This window comes from Scyliorhinus torazame, chromosome 10 (genome assembly GCF_047496885.1).
Source record: "Scyliorhinus torazame isolate Kashiwa2021f chromosome 10, sScyTor2.1, whole genome shotgun sequence".
NCBI classification, from domain to species: domain Eukaryota; kingdom Metazoa; phylum Chordata; class Chondrichthyes; order Carcharhiniformes; family Scyliorhinidae; genus Scyliorhinus; species Scyliorhinus torazame.
In genome coordinates, this window is record NC_092716.1 from 222778555 (window position 1) to 222794515 (window position 15961).

General features: G+C 42.3%; 1 protein-coding gene across 8 annotated transcripts in view; it reads right to left on the bottom strand.

Moving 5' to 3' along the window:
• Positions 1-2628: 2628 nt before the first annotated feature.
• The window catches only part of lmo1 (LIM domain only 1), a 38593-nt gene continuing 25260 nt past the window's right edge, over positions 2629-15961 (bottom strand). For all 8 annotated transcript variants that reach the window (XM_072466448.1, XM_072466445.1, XM_072466446.1 and 5 more), the window contains 2 exons: positions 5410-5535; positions 2629-3048 (listed from right to left, as the gene is read on the bottom strand). In XM_072466448.1, the coding sequence (XP_072322549.1) occupies positions 2943-3048; positions 5410-5535 (232 nt within the window). In that variant the 3' untranslated portion in view covers positions 2629-2942. The remainder of the gene's footprint in view (positions 3049-5409; positions 5536-15961) is intronic.

The following is a 15961-nucleotide window of genomic DNA, read 5'->3' on the forward strand; positions in this document are numbered from 1 at the left end:
CCACACAGGCACGAGGAGAATGTGCAAACTCCCACACATTCTGGCCTCGGGTCAGTGTAGCGTTTGCACATTCTTCCCATGTGGGTCTCGCTTCCGAAACCCAAAGATGTGCAGGGTAGGTGGACAGACTATGCGAAATTGCCCCTCAAATTGGAAAAAAAATGGGCACTTCTTTTAATAATCTAAAACCCATTCCCATTGTATGTTTCAGTACATGCCCTAAAACAAACAGAAGCTTAGATACAACACTAAAGCAACACCGCCCCCCCCCCCCCTTCGCAATGAAAAACAGTTCAAAGGGGATTTATAACCTAAGAGGTATTGATTAATTCTATGGAGTTGCATCTTTAATTTTCCCCTTCCCCTGTTAAAGATGCAGATTTCTGTAATGGAATTGCCAAATTCCTACCAAAAACATACTGAGATGCTTTCTCCCAGCTATTACGACATCCAAATATCGAGAATTTCGAGAGATCAGATTCAGTGGTTCCACGGCTACTTTGGATTGTCTACATTCTGTATGAAGGATTTAATTAGGAAAATGGTGCATTTAGTATTTTTGTCTATCCTTTGACTCATGAGAACTTGCATTCTTGATTCTTCATTCATACTATTAGGTTGAAAAGATCTGATGTAATAAGAGAAAACAGTACACAAGAGGCAATGTCTTTAAAATGGGAATGGTAGTCAGGTTTGTCCTGTGGAAAAGTTGCATGTGCATTTGTTGGGGATTGTTAGAAGCCATCTTGTGGGTGGACATATTCTCTTATGCATTTCACAAAGGTTACACAGATTGGTGATCATAAGATGACTTTTTTTTTTGCATGTTCATCTTGTGGATCAAAGCAGCTCAAGGGTATATCTGAACAAGTCTTGGAGATCAGCAACAGAAAATGCTCAGTTCAGGCAGCATCGGTGGAGAACAGTAGGTCAATGACCTTTCATCAGAACTGAAGAGAGAGTTTAAGCCAGAGTGAAGGTGGACAGGAAGAACAGAGAAGATCTCTGATGGGATGGAGAGCAGAGGAGGCTAAATAAAACATGCCACAGCCAAAGAATGGTAAGGGGGATAAAGTAGCAACAAAAAAAAAAAAAAAAACCAAAAAAAGTGTCTAAAGGAGACATGTGAATAGCTACATAGGAATCACCCGAATGCAACATGAAGGGGTAAAGAACAAAGACACCAAACAACAAAGGGGAAACAAACCGATAAGACAGAGTTTTAGTCTGAAGTTGAACTCTGCCTAGTCGGACAAATCTTGACTGGAAAATTGTTCAGGCCATGGACAGAAAAAGGTCAGCATAAGGGCAAGGTGGAGAATTAAAGTGGAATGTAGGTGTTTCGCACGGTGCTCACTCAAGTCGGAGTTGTCTTCTCAATATCAAAGAGATCACATTGTGAACAGTGAATATAGTATAAAAATTGAGTACATAAGTAAATCGCTTTTGCATAAATGTCTTTGGAGGTTGAGGGGGGGTAGATGTGGTGACATTGCATCTCCTGTGCCTGGTTCAACAGAGGAGTGTTAAATGGTGACAGAGGAGTGGACTAGAGTTGTAGAAGGAATGCCCTTTGGAATGCTGAAGGTGAAGGACAGGGGCTATTAGTGGTGGCATCAAGCTGGAGTTGGCAGAAAATGGCCCATTGAATACAAGGGGTGGAAGGAGAGGACCAGGGAAACTCTTATCATTGTTCCTGGGAGGGGAGAAAGGTAAGAGGAACATGTGCACAAAAGAGATTGAACACTGGAAGGCCCGACACACAGGAATCCACATTTGAGGGAAAAGGGAAGATCCATCAGAAGTGATGTAGAAGATTACACCCTCATACAACAGAGACACTGGAAAAATGGAATGGAGTCCTTACAGGAAGCAGGGCATGAGGAAATGGAGCCTGTGGGCTTGTAGTTGATAGCTCAGGTCTCATCTTCTATGTTGCATTCAGATGGTTGTTACATCTCCATTCAAACCCTTGGACAACGCTGGTTTCTTAACTATACTTTTACCACTCTTTGGTTGTTGCATTATAATCTCCCCTGCTTTCCACCTCCACAGACAGACCTCTCCTTTTGTTCTTCCTGCCCAGTCTTAAAAACTTCCATTTTGTTAGTTCTTCAGTTCGGATTTTAAAAAAAGGTAGGTCACCCTCAATATCTTCTCGGATGCTGCCGGGCATTTCCAGTTTCACTTCCAAGTTAGGACAACCTGTAAATAGATACAGCAATTCAACTCCTGCGAGGGACACTTGCTACTTAGATGGGCAACTGTTCAACAGAAAACTCTGCTGCCTACAGACTCAAATTTGTTACAAACTGGAGGAAAGAGAAAAAAAATTTGATGTAACAAAAACAATTGCACTGTTTGAACATAATAGTACAAGAACATTGTACTATTTCACCCATCTGTACACTTCAATAGGGGACTATAGTCTGGTCTAGTTATGCACCAATCTGGTCTAGTTATGCACCAAATTAAAGGCATTATATCAAGATCTGTAAAAAGAAAAATCTTATTACTTCCACAGCAAGTATCTGAGGTGCATGTTTTCACCACTGATCAATTTTACATCTTTCTGAAGTAGCTGTTCATTTGCTTAAGTTTAAAAAAAAGTCAATGTTCACAAGTAGGAACATTTAATTTTCTTTAATGCACACCAGTAATAATAAAATTGCATTACATTTATGTAAAATAAATGTTCCAGTTTATATATACAGAAACACTGTACATACCCTCCCAGACCCAACATCACAAAACGTACAGGCAAAGCACTGCCCAGCTAAACAGGCACAGCTGTGCACCTAAAATCTTAATTGCTCAGTGTTGGAGAAAGTTACTTTAATCCATCCTGGACTAATTGAAGTGTTGCAAGCAAGCCGACAGATGCTCTCCATTTTCGTTTAAGTGTTGAACATCCCACAATGCTTTAGAAGGCAATGGGCAAGTCACTGAACCTGTGATGGGAAACTTCCATTCATTGCCCCTTCCTCATAGTCCATTTGGCAGAGGATCATGTTATTCTTCAGAAAAAATTTGTCTCCCACACAAAACCTAAGACAGAAAATGAGAAAGTTAGATATACAAGGGAGATTTGCAGGATTTCCCCCAGTGAATGGCCTCATGCCATTTCAGAAATCCTGCCGACCCAAGCTTGCAGCTGGCATGGAGATTCTCTTCAATCGCAGGATGTTCTGTCCAACATTCCTCCCTCAGCCAAAAACACTAACAGGATTATCCATTCATTTATGGATGGAGATCTTGCTGTGTGCAAATTTGCTGCTACATTTGTCTACAAGGTGACTGCAGATCAAAACTAATTCGTGAACAGCTTTAATACATACTGATGGGAATGTTAAAGCATTCTACAAGGAAAGAGCAGTAGCGGTTATGTTACTGGGCTAGTAATCCAAAGATTGACAAATCCCCCCCCAAAAAAAAAGTTCAAATCTCATTTTGGCAGTTTGAATTTAAAATTAGTTTATTCCAGATTTGTTTTAAAGGCTAGCATGGCAATGATAATCATTAGTGTCACAAAGTAGGCTTACATTAACACTGCAATGAAACTGTGATAATCCCCTAGTTGCCACACCCCGGCACCGGTTCGGATACAACTCGAGGGAGAATTCAGAATGTCCAATTCACCGAACAAGCACGTCTTTCGGGTCTCGTGGGAGGAAACCGAAGCACCCAGAGGAAACCCACGCAGACACGGAGAATGTGCAGACTCCCCACAGTGATCCAAGTCAGGAATCGAACTCGGGTCCCTGGCGCTGTGAAGCAACAGTGCTGACCACTGTGCTACCATGCCACGCCGAGTAATAGCCACAAGAATATAACTGGTTCATGAATAAAACAGTGCTGGAAAAGCGCAGAACAATGACTTCTGTTCACAAATATCTTGGGAGGAAATTGAGCTTAACCTGCCCTGGTCAATTCCAATCCCACACCAACATGGCTCACCCGTAACTGCCCTTGCTAAAATGAGACCAGCGAGCACTGCTTTGGTATATCAAATCACAAACCACAACGACAAAAAAAACGAATTCCCATTGATTCAAGGCAGCAGCTCACCACCCAACAATCACCTCAAGGGCAGATAGACAAATGCAGGCTTTACCACTCATATCCTGCGAATCAAAGTTTGATTTCTCCACCACTGCATACTGTTGATTTGAATTTTGTGCTGTAAACAAGATTACAATCTGTAACGAACATGTATTTGACCACTGTCTAGGAATTAAGATCAACTTCCAGGAATGCTGGGGTAGATTCAGAAAGCATGCATCTGGAATGGTACTTTACTTATTCACGGTTTGTTACCCATTTTTAATTGCCCTTGGGAAGTGATGAGCTGCCTTCATGAACTGCTGCCGTCCATGTGGTGTAGAACACCAACACTTGTGTGCTAAGGAGGGAATTCCAGGATATTGACCCAGCAACACTGAAGGAACTGCACTACAGTTCCAAGTCAAGATGTGCACAGCTTTGGAGGGGAACTTGTAGGTAGTGTTCCGATGCATCTGCTAGCCTTTTCCATGGAACATGCTGTTGGAAGGAGCCTTGGTGAGTCCCAACAGGACATCTTGTAGATGGTGCACACTGTACATCAGTTGAAGGAGTGAATTGTTAAGTAGATCAAGCAGGCTGCTTTGTCCTGGATGTTGTCAAGCTTACCCATCATAGATCAGCTGAAGGCAGGTGGTTCCTTCTGGTCACAGCAAACATTCACAAGAATTGCTTCACTCAATGTCAGCTCAGTGACCAGCCAGTTAATTGACAACCTAACAAGTCAGTTCCCAGGGGGAAGCGGTCAAGTCTTAATTGGTGGAGAGAGAAGGGGGGCTAACATGGATGACTCAAAACATTAGCTCCCTTCTCTCTCCACAGATGCGGTCAGGCCTGCTGAGATTGCCCCATTATTTTGTGTTTTTGTTTCAGCTTCTAGCATCTGCAGTAATTTGCTTTTTGTGCAATAGTCTACAAGACGAACTTCCTTCCTGCATCGAGAATGGTTAGGAAAAGCATTGGACTGACCACCAGGGATAAATGATAATCTTGTAATCCTGCAAAATAGAATTCCCTTCCCTTCCTTAAAAAAGAACATTCACCCTCCAAGGTGCTGCTGTAATGCAAAAGAGTCAGATGATCCCACATTTCAGAATGAAAATAAATGGTACCCACATTTATCAAAGCTTGGAAAAAAAAGGCAAGTTGAAAAGATATCTTTTACTGCCATGTTAAATTGGAACTACAAATTAAAGACCGTGCCAATCGGGTGCATTTAATATGGAAGACAAATTCAGGAGTGTTACACATTTCTCAGGGTTTAAGTTTAAAGCTCAAAATGTCAACTGTACTTTTAAATAGTGATGGCTTTTGCTGGGCTGGATACAGCGGTTTTCCCTGCCTTACCTCTGATTACACAGCTGACAGGCAAAGCAGTCCAAGTGGTAGACATTTTCACGGGCTCTCATCACCATTTCAAAGGCAGGGATCAGTTTACTGCACGCTGCACAATTCCCTGTGGTACCGAAGAGCCTGGCCAATGGAAAAAGAAATGATTTCTGATGAACTCAATACAAGCCATTTGAACAAAACAGCACAAAGGCAAATTAATCTGGTAAAAGCTTATAAAGATTCCATTCGCAATGTCATTCAGATTCTGGGATTTTTTTGAAAGCTCGCAAAAGACAATAAGGCAGAAGATAATCCTCACTAACCCTTGCATTATACATTTATCAACACGAAAAACTAGGCCACTTCAAACTAGTATAACTTACCCCATCAGAAGGAGGTTACAAGTTCAGGCCCAGGTGATGACCGTCACAGCCTGAACTAACAATTCAGCGCAATAGACAAAAGTGCAGAAGTGATGCCAGCTTTTGAAGATGCTAACTGGAGTGAACCGAGGTATCAGTTCAGGCAGACAAGACCTATGGCATTACTTGGAAGAAAGTCTCCCGATTGCTACTAAATCATCCCTCTGATTATTCATCTCATTGTGGAAATACTGATTGTAGATAAAGACTTTTCAACAGCAGAAGGGTCTGTCCCCAATTGCCTTAAGATGGCAAGCATGGTTGGTTGGGAAATGAAATACTGATGGAACATTACATTTTTAGATTATTCGCTTTCACTACCCGAACATTCATATTTAATTACATTTCTGCACAATTTTGTATTTCTGCTTCATTAAAAAGGTGCAGTATGAGCCACGTTTGCCAATAGGTTCCGTGGCAGACACTTCCTTTTGCCATTTGAAGTGTAAAAATTATAAAGTACGCAAAGTGAACCAATTGCATAATGTGTTTACCATCACCTTGTAACTAGGACCAGATACTAAAATCACATGCATGCCAGTCTCTGAAGCGGACAAAGTCTGGTTCTATTTGCATACTGCATTATTCCACTGCAATGCATGTTGTAGAATTCAGTTTTGATTTATGATAAAGAGCATGTGGTAGTTCTCCTGTCCTGCATTCCATGTTTAGTCTTTTGCCGATTCCTTGTAGAAACTCAGTTTTCAAAGATTTTGACTCCCCTACACGACCTTTGCCAAATTGAAATCTTCTCGCAAAGTACACCTCTGCCTGGCTGATCAAAATTTTCTCCAACACAAACACCTTCTTGAATATCCATTTGCAGCCACCACTTATTTGGAGGTTTTAAATTATACATCAACTCAAAATGAAGCGCATTTTTTTTCCCTCCACAGAATGATGGAAGAGCCAAATTAAAAAGCATTGATTCGCTTCCCATCACCACCCCGCCACAACCCCGATATTCATATTTCCAAATCTCCCTCTTTCTCCTCCCCACCCCGCCCCCCGCCCCGTCCCAACTATTATCTAACCACGTTACAAAATTCAAGATATCTTCATTATAATAGTCCTATTTATAAATCATTTATATTGCATTTTCTACCTGTATTCACATTTATGCGTTTACAGATCCAGAGATAATATTTCCAGATATCCGGTTCTAATTTTACTATTTCAAAGTGAATGAATTGTTATTAACTGCCCACTCACGAGTCATCCTCTCTAATTATTCAGTTTGCCAAATCAAAATTTAGCATCAAAATGCAATGCAAAAATGAAGGTATCTTCTATTCTTGAACATCTGTCGATGCTCCTCTTTCCTAGAGTTTAAATGTAATTTACCTTTAACCCAGAGGCAGGAATGAAACCTATCTGGAATCTAACTATCTCTCTTGTATAAGAAATACAGGTCCACAGAGGCATGTTCCCTGCTTGGCGAGACACGGGCTGGAGGAAGAACTAGGATTAGAAGTAGGGTATGAGACTCGGAACGAAGCACTGAACAGGGCAACCTCCACCTCCACATGCTCAAGGCTAAGCCTAACGCAGCTGAAAGTGGTGCAGTGCGCCTAAACAGAACCCGAATGGAGCAGGTTCTTCAAGTGGAGGACAAATGTGATCAGTGCCAGGGAGGCCCGGCCAACCACACCCACATGTTCTAGGCATGCCCCAGACTGGTCAGGTTCTGCACAGGCTTCTTTTGAGGCAATGTCCAAGGTTATGGGGATGAGGGTGGAGCCAAGCCAGAAAGTGGCAATCTTCTGGTTCGGGGGTATCAGACCAGCCAGAACTGATGAAGGTGGGCCAACACCCTTGCCTCCCCAATCGGCCGAAGAATCCTGCTCAGCTGGCAATTAACAGCATCACCGAAAGCTGCAGACTGGCTCGCCAACATGTCGGAATTTCTCCAACAGGAGAAAAAAGAAATTCACCAGAGGGTTGGAAGAGGGCTTCCATAAGATGTGGAAGCCATTCACCAACTTGTTCCAGGACTCGTTTGTAGCCAACAGACGGTCAATTGGAAGGGGGTACGAGAATCCAAGGGAGCATGAATATGTGGGGAAATACATGCTAGGGCCAACAGACCAGGCAACTGAGGCAGATATAAATATGTAGTGAAGCTCGTTTGTGTGTGGTGGGGGGGTTCTATCGCTCTTTTGCAATTCTAATTTTGCTTTAATTGCTTTTGAAAGATACTACACGAAGGTATGACACTTGCAATTTAGTGAAAACTAATAAGAAAAATATTGGTCCCTGCAGCCTAGCAAACATTGACCTGGAAGTCGTACCAACAGGCAGTGTGGCCAGACACAGCTGCAGACAAACGCGCCCTACAAACAGAGGAGCCAAGGTGAAGGCAATCAGCAAACGAAGAAAGCAGACGGAGACAAAAAAGGGGCACAAAATTCACCCAGGAAGTCAGCTTTTCGGTTTGGTAGAAATGGAGACAGAAACTATTAGATGTACTGTGCAAGCTGGTTTAACAAGGTATAACACCTGTAAAGTTGCAGGAATTCTCAGATGCTAAAGAGCTAGGTGATTTCCCAGAAGCAGCCAAACCATGAAAGAGGGTGATGTGGAGATGCCGGCGTTGGACTGGGGTGAGCACAGTAAGAAGCCTTACAACACCAGGTTAAAGTCCAACATTTGAAACAAACCTGTTGGACTTTGAGGGTGTTCTGGGTTGGTTAATTTTTGAAATCTACATAATAATCATCAGGACTGAGGAAGAGAGGGTTCATAGAAATGTGTATTGCTGTTTCAGGACTTCTGATCTACCCTGCATGATTAAAACAGCAAATTGTGGAACTGCGCAATGTAGTAACACTTAATGTCGAGAATGATGCAATTAAGTAAATGCTTGTGGGTCTGCAAGGCACATGTCATCTTGTCTATGCAGGTGAAATGTAATTTTATATTCAAGTATCATTTCCCTGTTAATTCATGTTGTGTTAGTTTGGGTTAGGCTAAAAGTTACAAAAAAAAAAAAGTGGAATTACTACATCTGGGGGGTTATTCACTAAATTCTGGTTCAGTTTCCCCAGAGGGATTGTAACAGTAACCTATCCTCAATTATAAGGTTCATATGTCATTTTTGCAAACCCATATAAGTGAACAAATTCCCTTTCCTTCATTTAGCCACATTTGATCTAACCTTTCAATTCATTTGGACATCTGAACTGTAGCCCATCCAGTTATCTGTAGCTGTTTGGCACTTTACGGAGTGATTTGCTAGGCCATTTTGAGGGCAAGTGTCAACCATGTGTCTGTGGGTATGGAGTCACACAGGCCAGACCAAATCAATGAGATTTTCTCCAAATGACAGTGAACCAGATGTTTTCTCCCCTAAAAATAATTGAATTAAATTCCATCAGCTGTCATTGCAGGATTTGAACGCTGGTCTCCAGAGCTTCAAGTTACTAGCCCAGTGACATTACCACTTTTGCCACCATCTATGCAAAGGATTTGCCATCTCTAACCTTTTCCTGCCCTACAACTGGAGAACTCCACGTTTCTTCAACTCTGGACTATGACCCATTTCCTGCTTGCATTTTGTCGGAATGTTCCAGCGCAGAAACATAGAAGGCATTGCAACAATGTGGATGACTGCGTCTTGAATTGAATTGGTTAGGTTTAGGAAGCATGCTCAACATAAAGTTTGAAAATTGTATTCCCAATGGATTTAATTTGACACTTGCTGCTATTGCAGACCTTTGCTGCCATCAGTCACACAGTTCAGTTATTAAAGCTCATTTTGTATCCCAATACTAAACATAACAAAATTGCAAACAGGCTATTTAGCTTGGTGGGTTATTTCAGTTCAAAATCAAATTTAATTTTATGAAAGCAAATTGGGAATGTAGCAGTCAGATGCCTGCTAATGTACCTGTTTCTATATTAATTATTTTCCCCAGGAAATTAGATAGCTTTGGTTTCAAAATCTGTAAATCTGGGACTAATGACTACTTCTCAAATTACTGGAAACGAGCGAGGAAAGTGAAAGGCATGTTTTAATTGGTAGCTATGCTCGTAAATTAATTGGAAAATTAGAAGAGAAATTAAAATGTTACCACAGTGAAGATGAAATAATTTATTTTTCTTAGTCGGATTCCTGTAAAAAGAAACCTACAGGTAAGGTGGTGTTAAAATGCTGCAAAATAGGGCAAGACACCTCTTCACTAATAGGTAACTACACCCCCCCCCCCCCCCCCCCCCCCCACTAAAACTAGTCAGTCTGCAGATAGCTTCAAGGGTCAGTCAGTCACTGGCTTCTTATAGTAAAAAGCAATGCAAATAGCTGGCAATATTAGCTTCCCAAGTGTTAGCAGAATGTGTCAGTATATGCAACACACATATTGGAGATTTATTAGCAGCAGCAAGACTAACTAACAAATAGGCAGGGTTGCTCCAACCCAAGAGTGCACTTCCATATCCTGGGCAACCATTTGCAGAGGCGTGGCAATGAACACTCCAGGTTCCAAAACTGGAGCAGCCTCCGACATCATGGGAGCACACCCATGAGGTGGAGCACTTAATAGATAACACATTTAGACATGGTCACTCGACAGCTGAAAGAGATCACAAGTAGAGGGTTCGGGCATGCAGTGCACAAATTCTCTCCTGGTGTGGTGCATTGCCTCCCTAGTGTCAGGGTCCAAGGATGTCACCAAGAGGCTGCAGAGCACAAGTGTGTGTGTGTGTGTGTGTGTGGGTGGAGTAGTGGGTGAGACAGCTAGTTGTCAAGTTCCACACATTGGGACCAGCACCTAAATAGACCTGGGACTGAGTTTCTTGCAGGCTGTTTTGCTAGCACTATTGGGGAAGGTTTGTGTGTGGGAACCAAGAACATCAAAGAGGACTACCCAAGGTGCACAGCATACTGGGAGAGTGCATTAGAAGGAATGGCAAGTTAATAGGTGGGATCAGAGTAGTGGAGAAAGCAATAAAAGTCTAAATAGGTGTTGTTGTGCACCAGTGTGGTAAATAAGATTAGCAAGTTACAGGTACAGATTGCCTTATGAAAATGTGATCCATAGGATCCATATCGGACAGAAGGAGGCCATTCAGCCCATCGTCTGCACCAACCTCAAAGAGCATGCTACCTAGACCCTACCCTTGCCCCAGCCCCGTATTCCCACCTAATCTGTACATCTCTGGAAGACAGAGGAAACCCATACAGATATAGGGAGAACATACAACCTCCACAAAGACAGTCACCCAGGGCCTGAATTGAACCCAGGTCCCTGGTGCTGAGAGACAGCAGTGCTAACCACTGTGTCATCCATGTTGGGGCTGAGAGAGAATGACCTGGCTCTGTAAATATTCCTGGATACAAGGTGTACAGGAAAGTAGAGGTTGCATTGATAGAGACAATTGCAGTGGAGAAAGAGGGGGAAAAAGGGTCAAGGATATAATCTATTCGGAAGAGCTAAGGAACCAAAATAAAAAATTGTGGTTACATTGCTCTCCCTTGTCCATAGGCCAACCTTTAGTGAGGAAGTTGTAGAGGAACAAATTTGCACAGAAATTATAAGAGGTGCAAAAACTATAGGGAGGGACTTTAGTTATCCAAACATGGATTGGGAATATGCAATGGTCAGAGAGGGTAATCAGGATAATTATCCGAACATGGACTGGGATTGTAGTGCAAAGGTCAGAGATGGTATTTCCAGTCCCAACAAGAGAGCACTGGTAGATCTGGGAATGAGTTGTGCCAAGTGGCACAATGCCAGTAAGGGACTGGTGATCACTGTGACACAAGATTTAGGCTGATGATGGATTAAAGACAGCAATCCAGATCAAGAATAATGGGTGAAAACCAACTTCCAATGGGGCAAAAACACAAATTAAGAGTAAAACGTTGGCTGGAAAAAACAGTTGCTGAACAATGGACTTGAAAAGGTGTTTTGTCCCCCCCCCCCCCCCCCCCCCCCCAGGCAGTCGAAACCAATCAACCCAGAGAGAAAAGGAGGGAGATGAACTGGCAGTCAATATAAAAGTGAATGCCAAAATCTTCTATAGGCCTGTAAATAGGGAGTAGGCCAATTAGGGATAAAGGATTTATACATGGAGGCAGAGGGCATAGCTTTTGCCTCCATCTTTACCAGGCCTTGCTAGTGTTTCAGGCACTAGAAGGGTTTTAAATTGATGAGATATTGGATAGGCTGTCTGTAGACCAAAGACAGGCAACTAGGACCAGATGAAATGCATCGAAGGATACAGACAAGCGATTGGAAATTGCAGTGGCACTGGTAATGATTTTCTAGTTTTCCTTTAACCCAGGAGCGTAACCAGAGGACTGGAGAATTCAAATATTATACCCAGTTTGAAAATGGATGCAAAGAAAAATTCAACAACCATCGGCCAGTCAGTTTAATTCCATGTGAGGAAATGGTTAGGAAACAATTTGGAACAAAATTAAGAATCACATGGACAAACATTGGTTAAAGAAAGCCGGCATGGACTTCTAAAGGAAAAACAAAACATTTAACTAACTTGGGTTTTTGAAGAGGTAACAGAGGAAATTGATCAGAGCAATGCTGTTCATGGGGTGTACATGGACTTCTGAAAGGTATTTGATAGTGCCAGACTTGTCAGCAAAGTTAGAGATCATGGAATAAAAGGGAAAATAGCAACATTTGATATGGAATTGGCCAAGTGGCAGAACAGTAGGGGTTAATGGATGTTTTGGTCTGGAAGAAGGACTGCGGTGGAGTTCACTAGGGGTCTGTGTTGGGATCACGAGAGGTATATTAGTGACCTAAATCGTAAGATATAGGAGCAGAATTAGGTCATTTGCCCCATCTGCTCCGCCATTCTATCAAGGCTGAAATGTTCTTCATCCGTTGCCTACAATGCTACAGACCAAGAGCTGGATGAAGAAATTAGCCAGAGCATCTCCTCCCTAGAACACATGACCTAGGAGGAGTAGGAGTAGGCAATTTAGCCTCCCGAGCCTAAACACCTTCAATGTGATCACGGCTGATCCCATCATGGCCTCAAACTCCACTGTGCTGTCCGTTCTCCACAACCCATTATTAAAAACCGGTCTAACTCCTCCTTAAATTTACTCCCTGTCCCTGCATCCACCGCACTGGGGTAGCGAATTCCAGATTCACAACCCTTTAAGGGGGGGGGGGGGGGGGGGGGGGGGTAAGTTTTGCCTCAAATAGGTTTTAAATTTTCTACTTATTCTAGATTATGACCGCTCTGGAATGCCCCACAAGAGGAAGGATCTGCTCCCCATCTACTTTATCCATATCTTTTAGCATCTTGTATACCTCAATTTGAACTCCCTTCATTCTTCCAAACTCAAAAGAGTGTAGGCCTAAATTGTGCAATCTCTCCTCATATGACAACCACTCATCTCTGGAATCAATCTAGCGAACCTCCTCTGAACCGCCTCCGATGCCACTACATCTTTCCTCAAATAAAGGGGACCAAAAACTGTGCACAGTACTCCAGGTGTACAGCACACAATGAGTTTGTGGACGATATGAAGCTTGGAAGCATTGTGAAGCGTGATGAGGATAGTGTAGAACTTCAAAAGGATATCAAGAAGTTGGTAGAATGGACAGATAGATGTTTAATGTGGAAAAATGCTACAAGATTCATTTTTATAGGAGGAATGTGAAATATGAGAACAATTTGGGAAAAAAGGGTGCAGGAGCAGAAGGACCTCGGTGTACATATGTACAAGACATTGAAAGTGGCAGAATAGGTGGAATGAGTAGTTAATAAGGAGGTTCCGTAAAAGAAACGGTTTCAGCTCAGTATTGCCTCCAGTTTTGGCTGCAAAGATTGGAATGTGCAATAGTTCCAGGGTTGAGTAGCTCTGGTTAAGATAGATTGGAGAAGTTAGGTGGCTGTGGGGAGATTTGATAGAGAAAATCATGAAGGGTTTAGGCAGAATAAATAGATAGAAATGGTTCCCACTGGTGAAAGGATAAACAATGTGGGGGGGCACAAATATAACAATATTTTGCATTATTAGCAAAATAAGTGATGAGAAAAAACTTTCATGCAACGACTGATTACGGTCTGGAACGCACGGCACAGTGCGGTTGGAGGTAGGTTCAATTGAAGCTTAAAGGAACTGCACAGTTATCGGAAAATGGAGAATGTGCAGTGAGATGGGAACGCACAAATGGGGAACTGATTATTGAGCCAATGGGCTGAATGGCCTCCTCTGCCCAAACAATTGTGATTTTGAATGAACCCAGTAATTTGGGACCAAATTCAATTCACAATTGCTTACATTTTTTCTGCAACGAAGAAAACAGCGTACAGTGAATCAGTTTTTCCACAAAGTTATCCAAAGTCAGTCATTTCCCTTTCAGAAACTTCCTGGAATAAAACAGGTTTGTCCATTGGACCCGAGAATTTTAAAAAGGAAGACATGCCAACCTCTAAGGCAGAAAAACGGACAGCTCCAGGAAATCATTTTGGATGCAGGGTTTACACCAAGTTGTGGCATTGGAAGTGCAATGTGGTGTAAAGCAAGTCAGCTTAAATTAAATATAGTTTCAGGGTTAGATGTATTTCAAGACAATTGTACAGACTTGAGCTTATTGCATCATCCACCTGTTAAACCCCCGAGGTCATGGAAACACATTAAGGCTTTTTGAAAGCTCCAAAAAAAAAAAATCCCAGTACACTGCAATTTCTTCCTTTAAACAAAATGCACGAGGACTAATTTGTGCTCAGTTACAGCCAGCAGACTGATTGGAGGTTTGCAATAATGTTGGAACCATTGCTGCCCCATATTTCCACATCCCCATATTTCCACACATCTGTTGGCCACTACTAAGTGGTGCGCGCGCTTCAGCCAGTTACTCTGACAACAGTGTTCATTACAGTAAAGCAAATTCGACTGCACACAAAAGCAACACTTCACTTTGTAGTAGAACGCCAGACTCCTAAACTCCGGCAAGCCCAATGTGGTGACACACCACCAAGCCATTTTAATGGAAATAGAAGCCCTCACATCCCTAAAGTGTCAGCAACTAACCGTCATTAGAGTGAAACTCAAGAGTCTAAACAAGTTGCAGTTTCAGGTCATACTTTTCTGCCTCAAGTGTGTGCATATAAACAAACAGTTACAATCACATTCAGCTTTGCCCTCCTGCTGATCCTGACAGATTTTGACAATCTCCAATTGTGGCTTCTGGATGCCTTCCAACTGATCAAATGGAGATGATTGGACGTTGCCAATTTAAACAAGAAAAAAGTTAGGAGTTGACAGCTAGCATTACAGGAGATGATGGCACCTCAGTGGATGTAAGAGCAGTCAGAATTAGTGCCCAAAGATTTCTACAAGTCAACTATGTTCTCTAGCCAATGAATAAAAGCCACAGCTAGATGATGCAGAAACACGCAGTTTAACTGCAGCAGTGACATGCAAGTTGGACATTGCAGAACATTTATCCTCCTCCAATAAACACAAGGGGCATAGTTAAAGCAAAGGGGAGCATAGCTGTAGCAGGAAAAAAAGATCATGCGGTTTGTTTTTGGAGAGCGGTCATGAGACCAGTGTAGAATATGGGTGGAAAGAATCACTATGCGCAAAGTTATACTTCATACCTTTAAACACATCCAACACTGCCACAGAAAAGGCTGCAAACCCCGAGCAAGCTGCTGGCCCAATGGGGGATGTGCTCAAGACCTCTTAAGAGTTGTATTCAGTATTATTCCAGAGGTTGGGGAAAGATTTCCAATTCAAACCAGCTGCTTCATATGATCCAAGTGTTGAACAGCAGCTAAAATATTTTAGTGTTCAATTATTTTAACTGCACTTTCAAATGAGTCAACATAAGAATATCTAAACAGTGTACATAGAAGCCAATCTTCGGTCAGCTCAGCTGTACACAGGTTTTACCCTCCTGCAACAAAAAAAGGGGAATAGTTTGAATGCCACTGACCATGCATTGTATTGGTCAGCACACATCAAGCCCTATTGCAGGGATTTGAGCAGCCAATTTAGGGCAACAGTTCAGTGAAGTGGAAAGGGAGACCAGTCAAGCCAAAACGGCAGCTGCTTTCTGATCGAAATTTATTGAACAATAGGAAATTCTATGCACCATTTTATGTACATTTTGTATTCAACATTCAGAAACCCTCCAAAATGACCTGGAGCCTTGTGC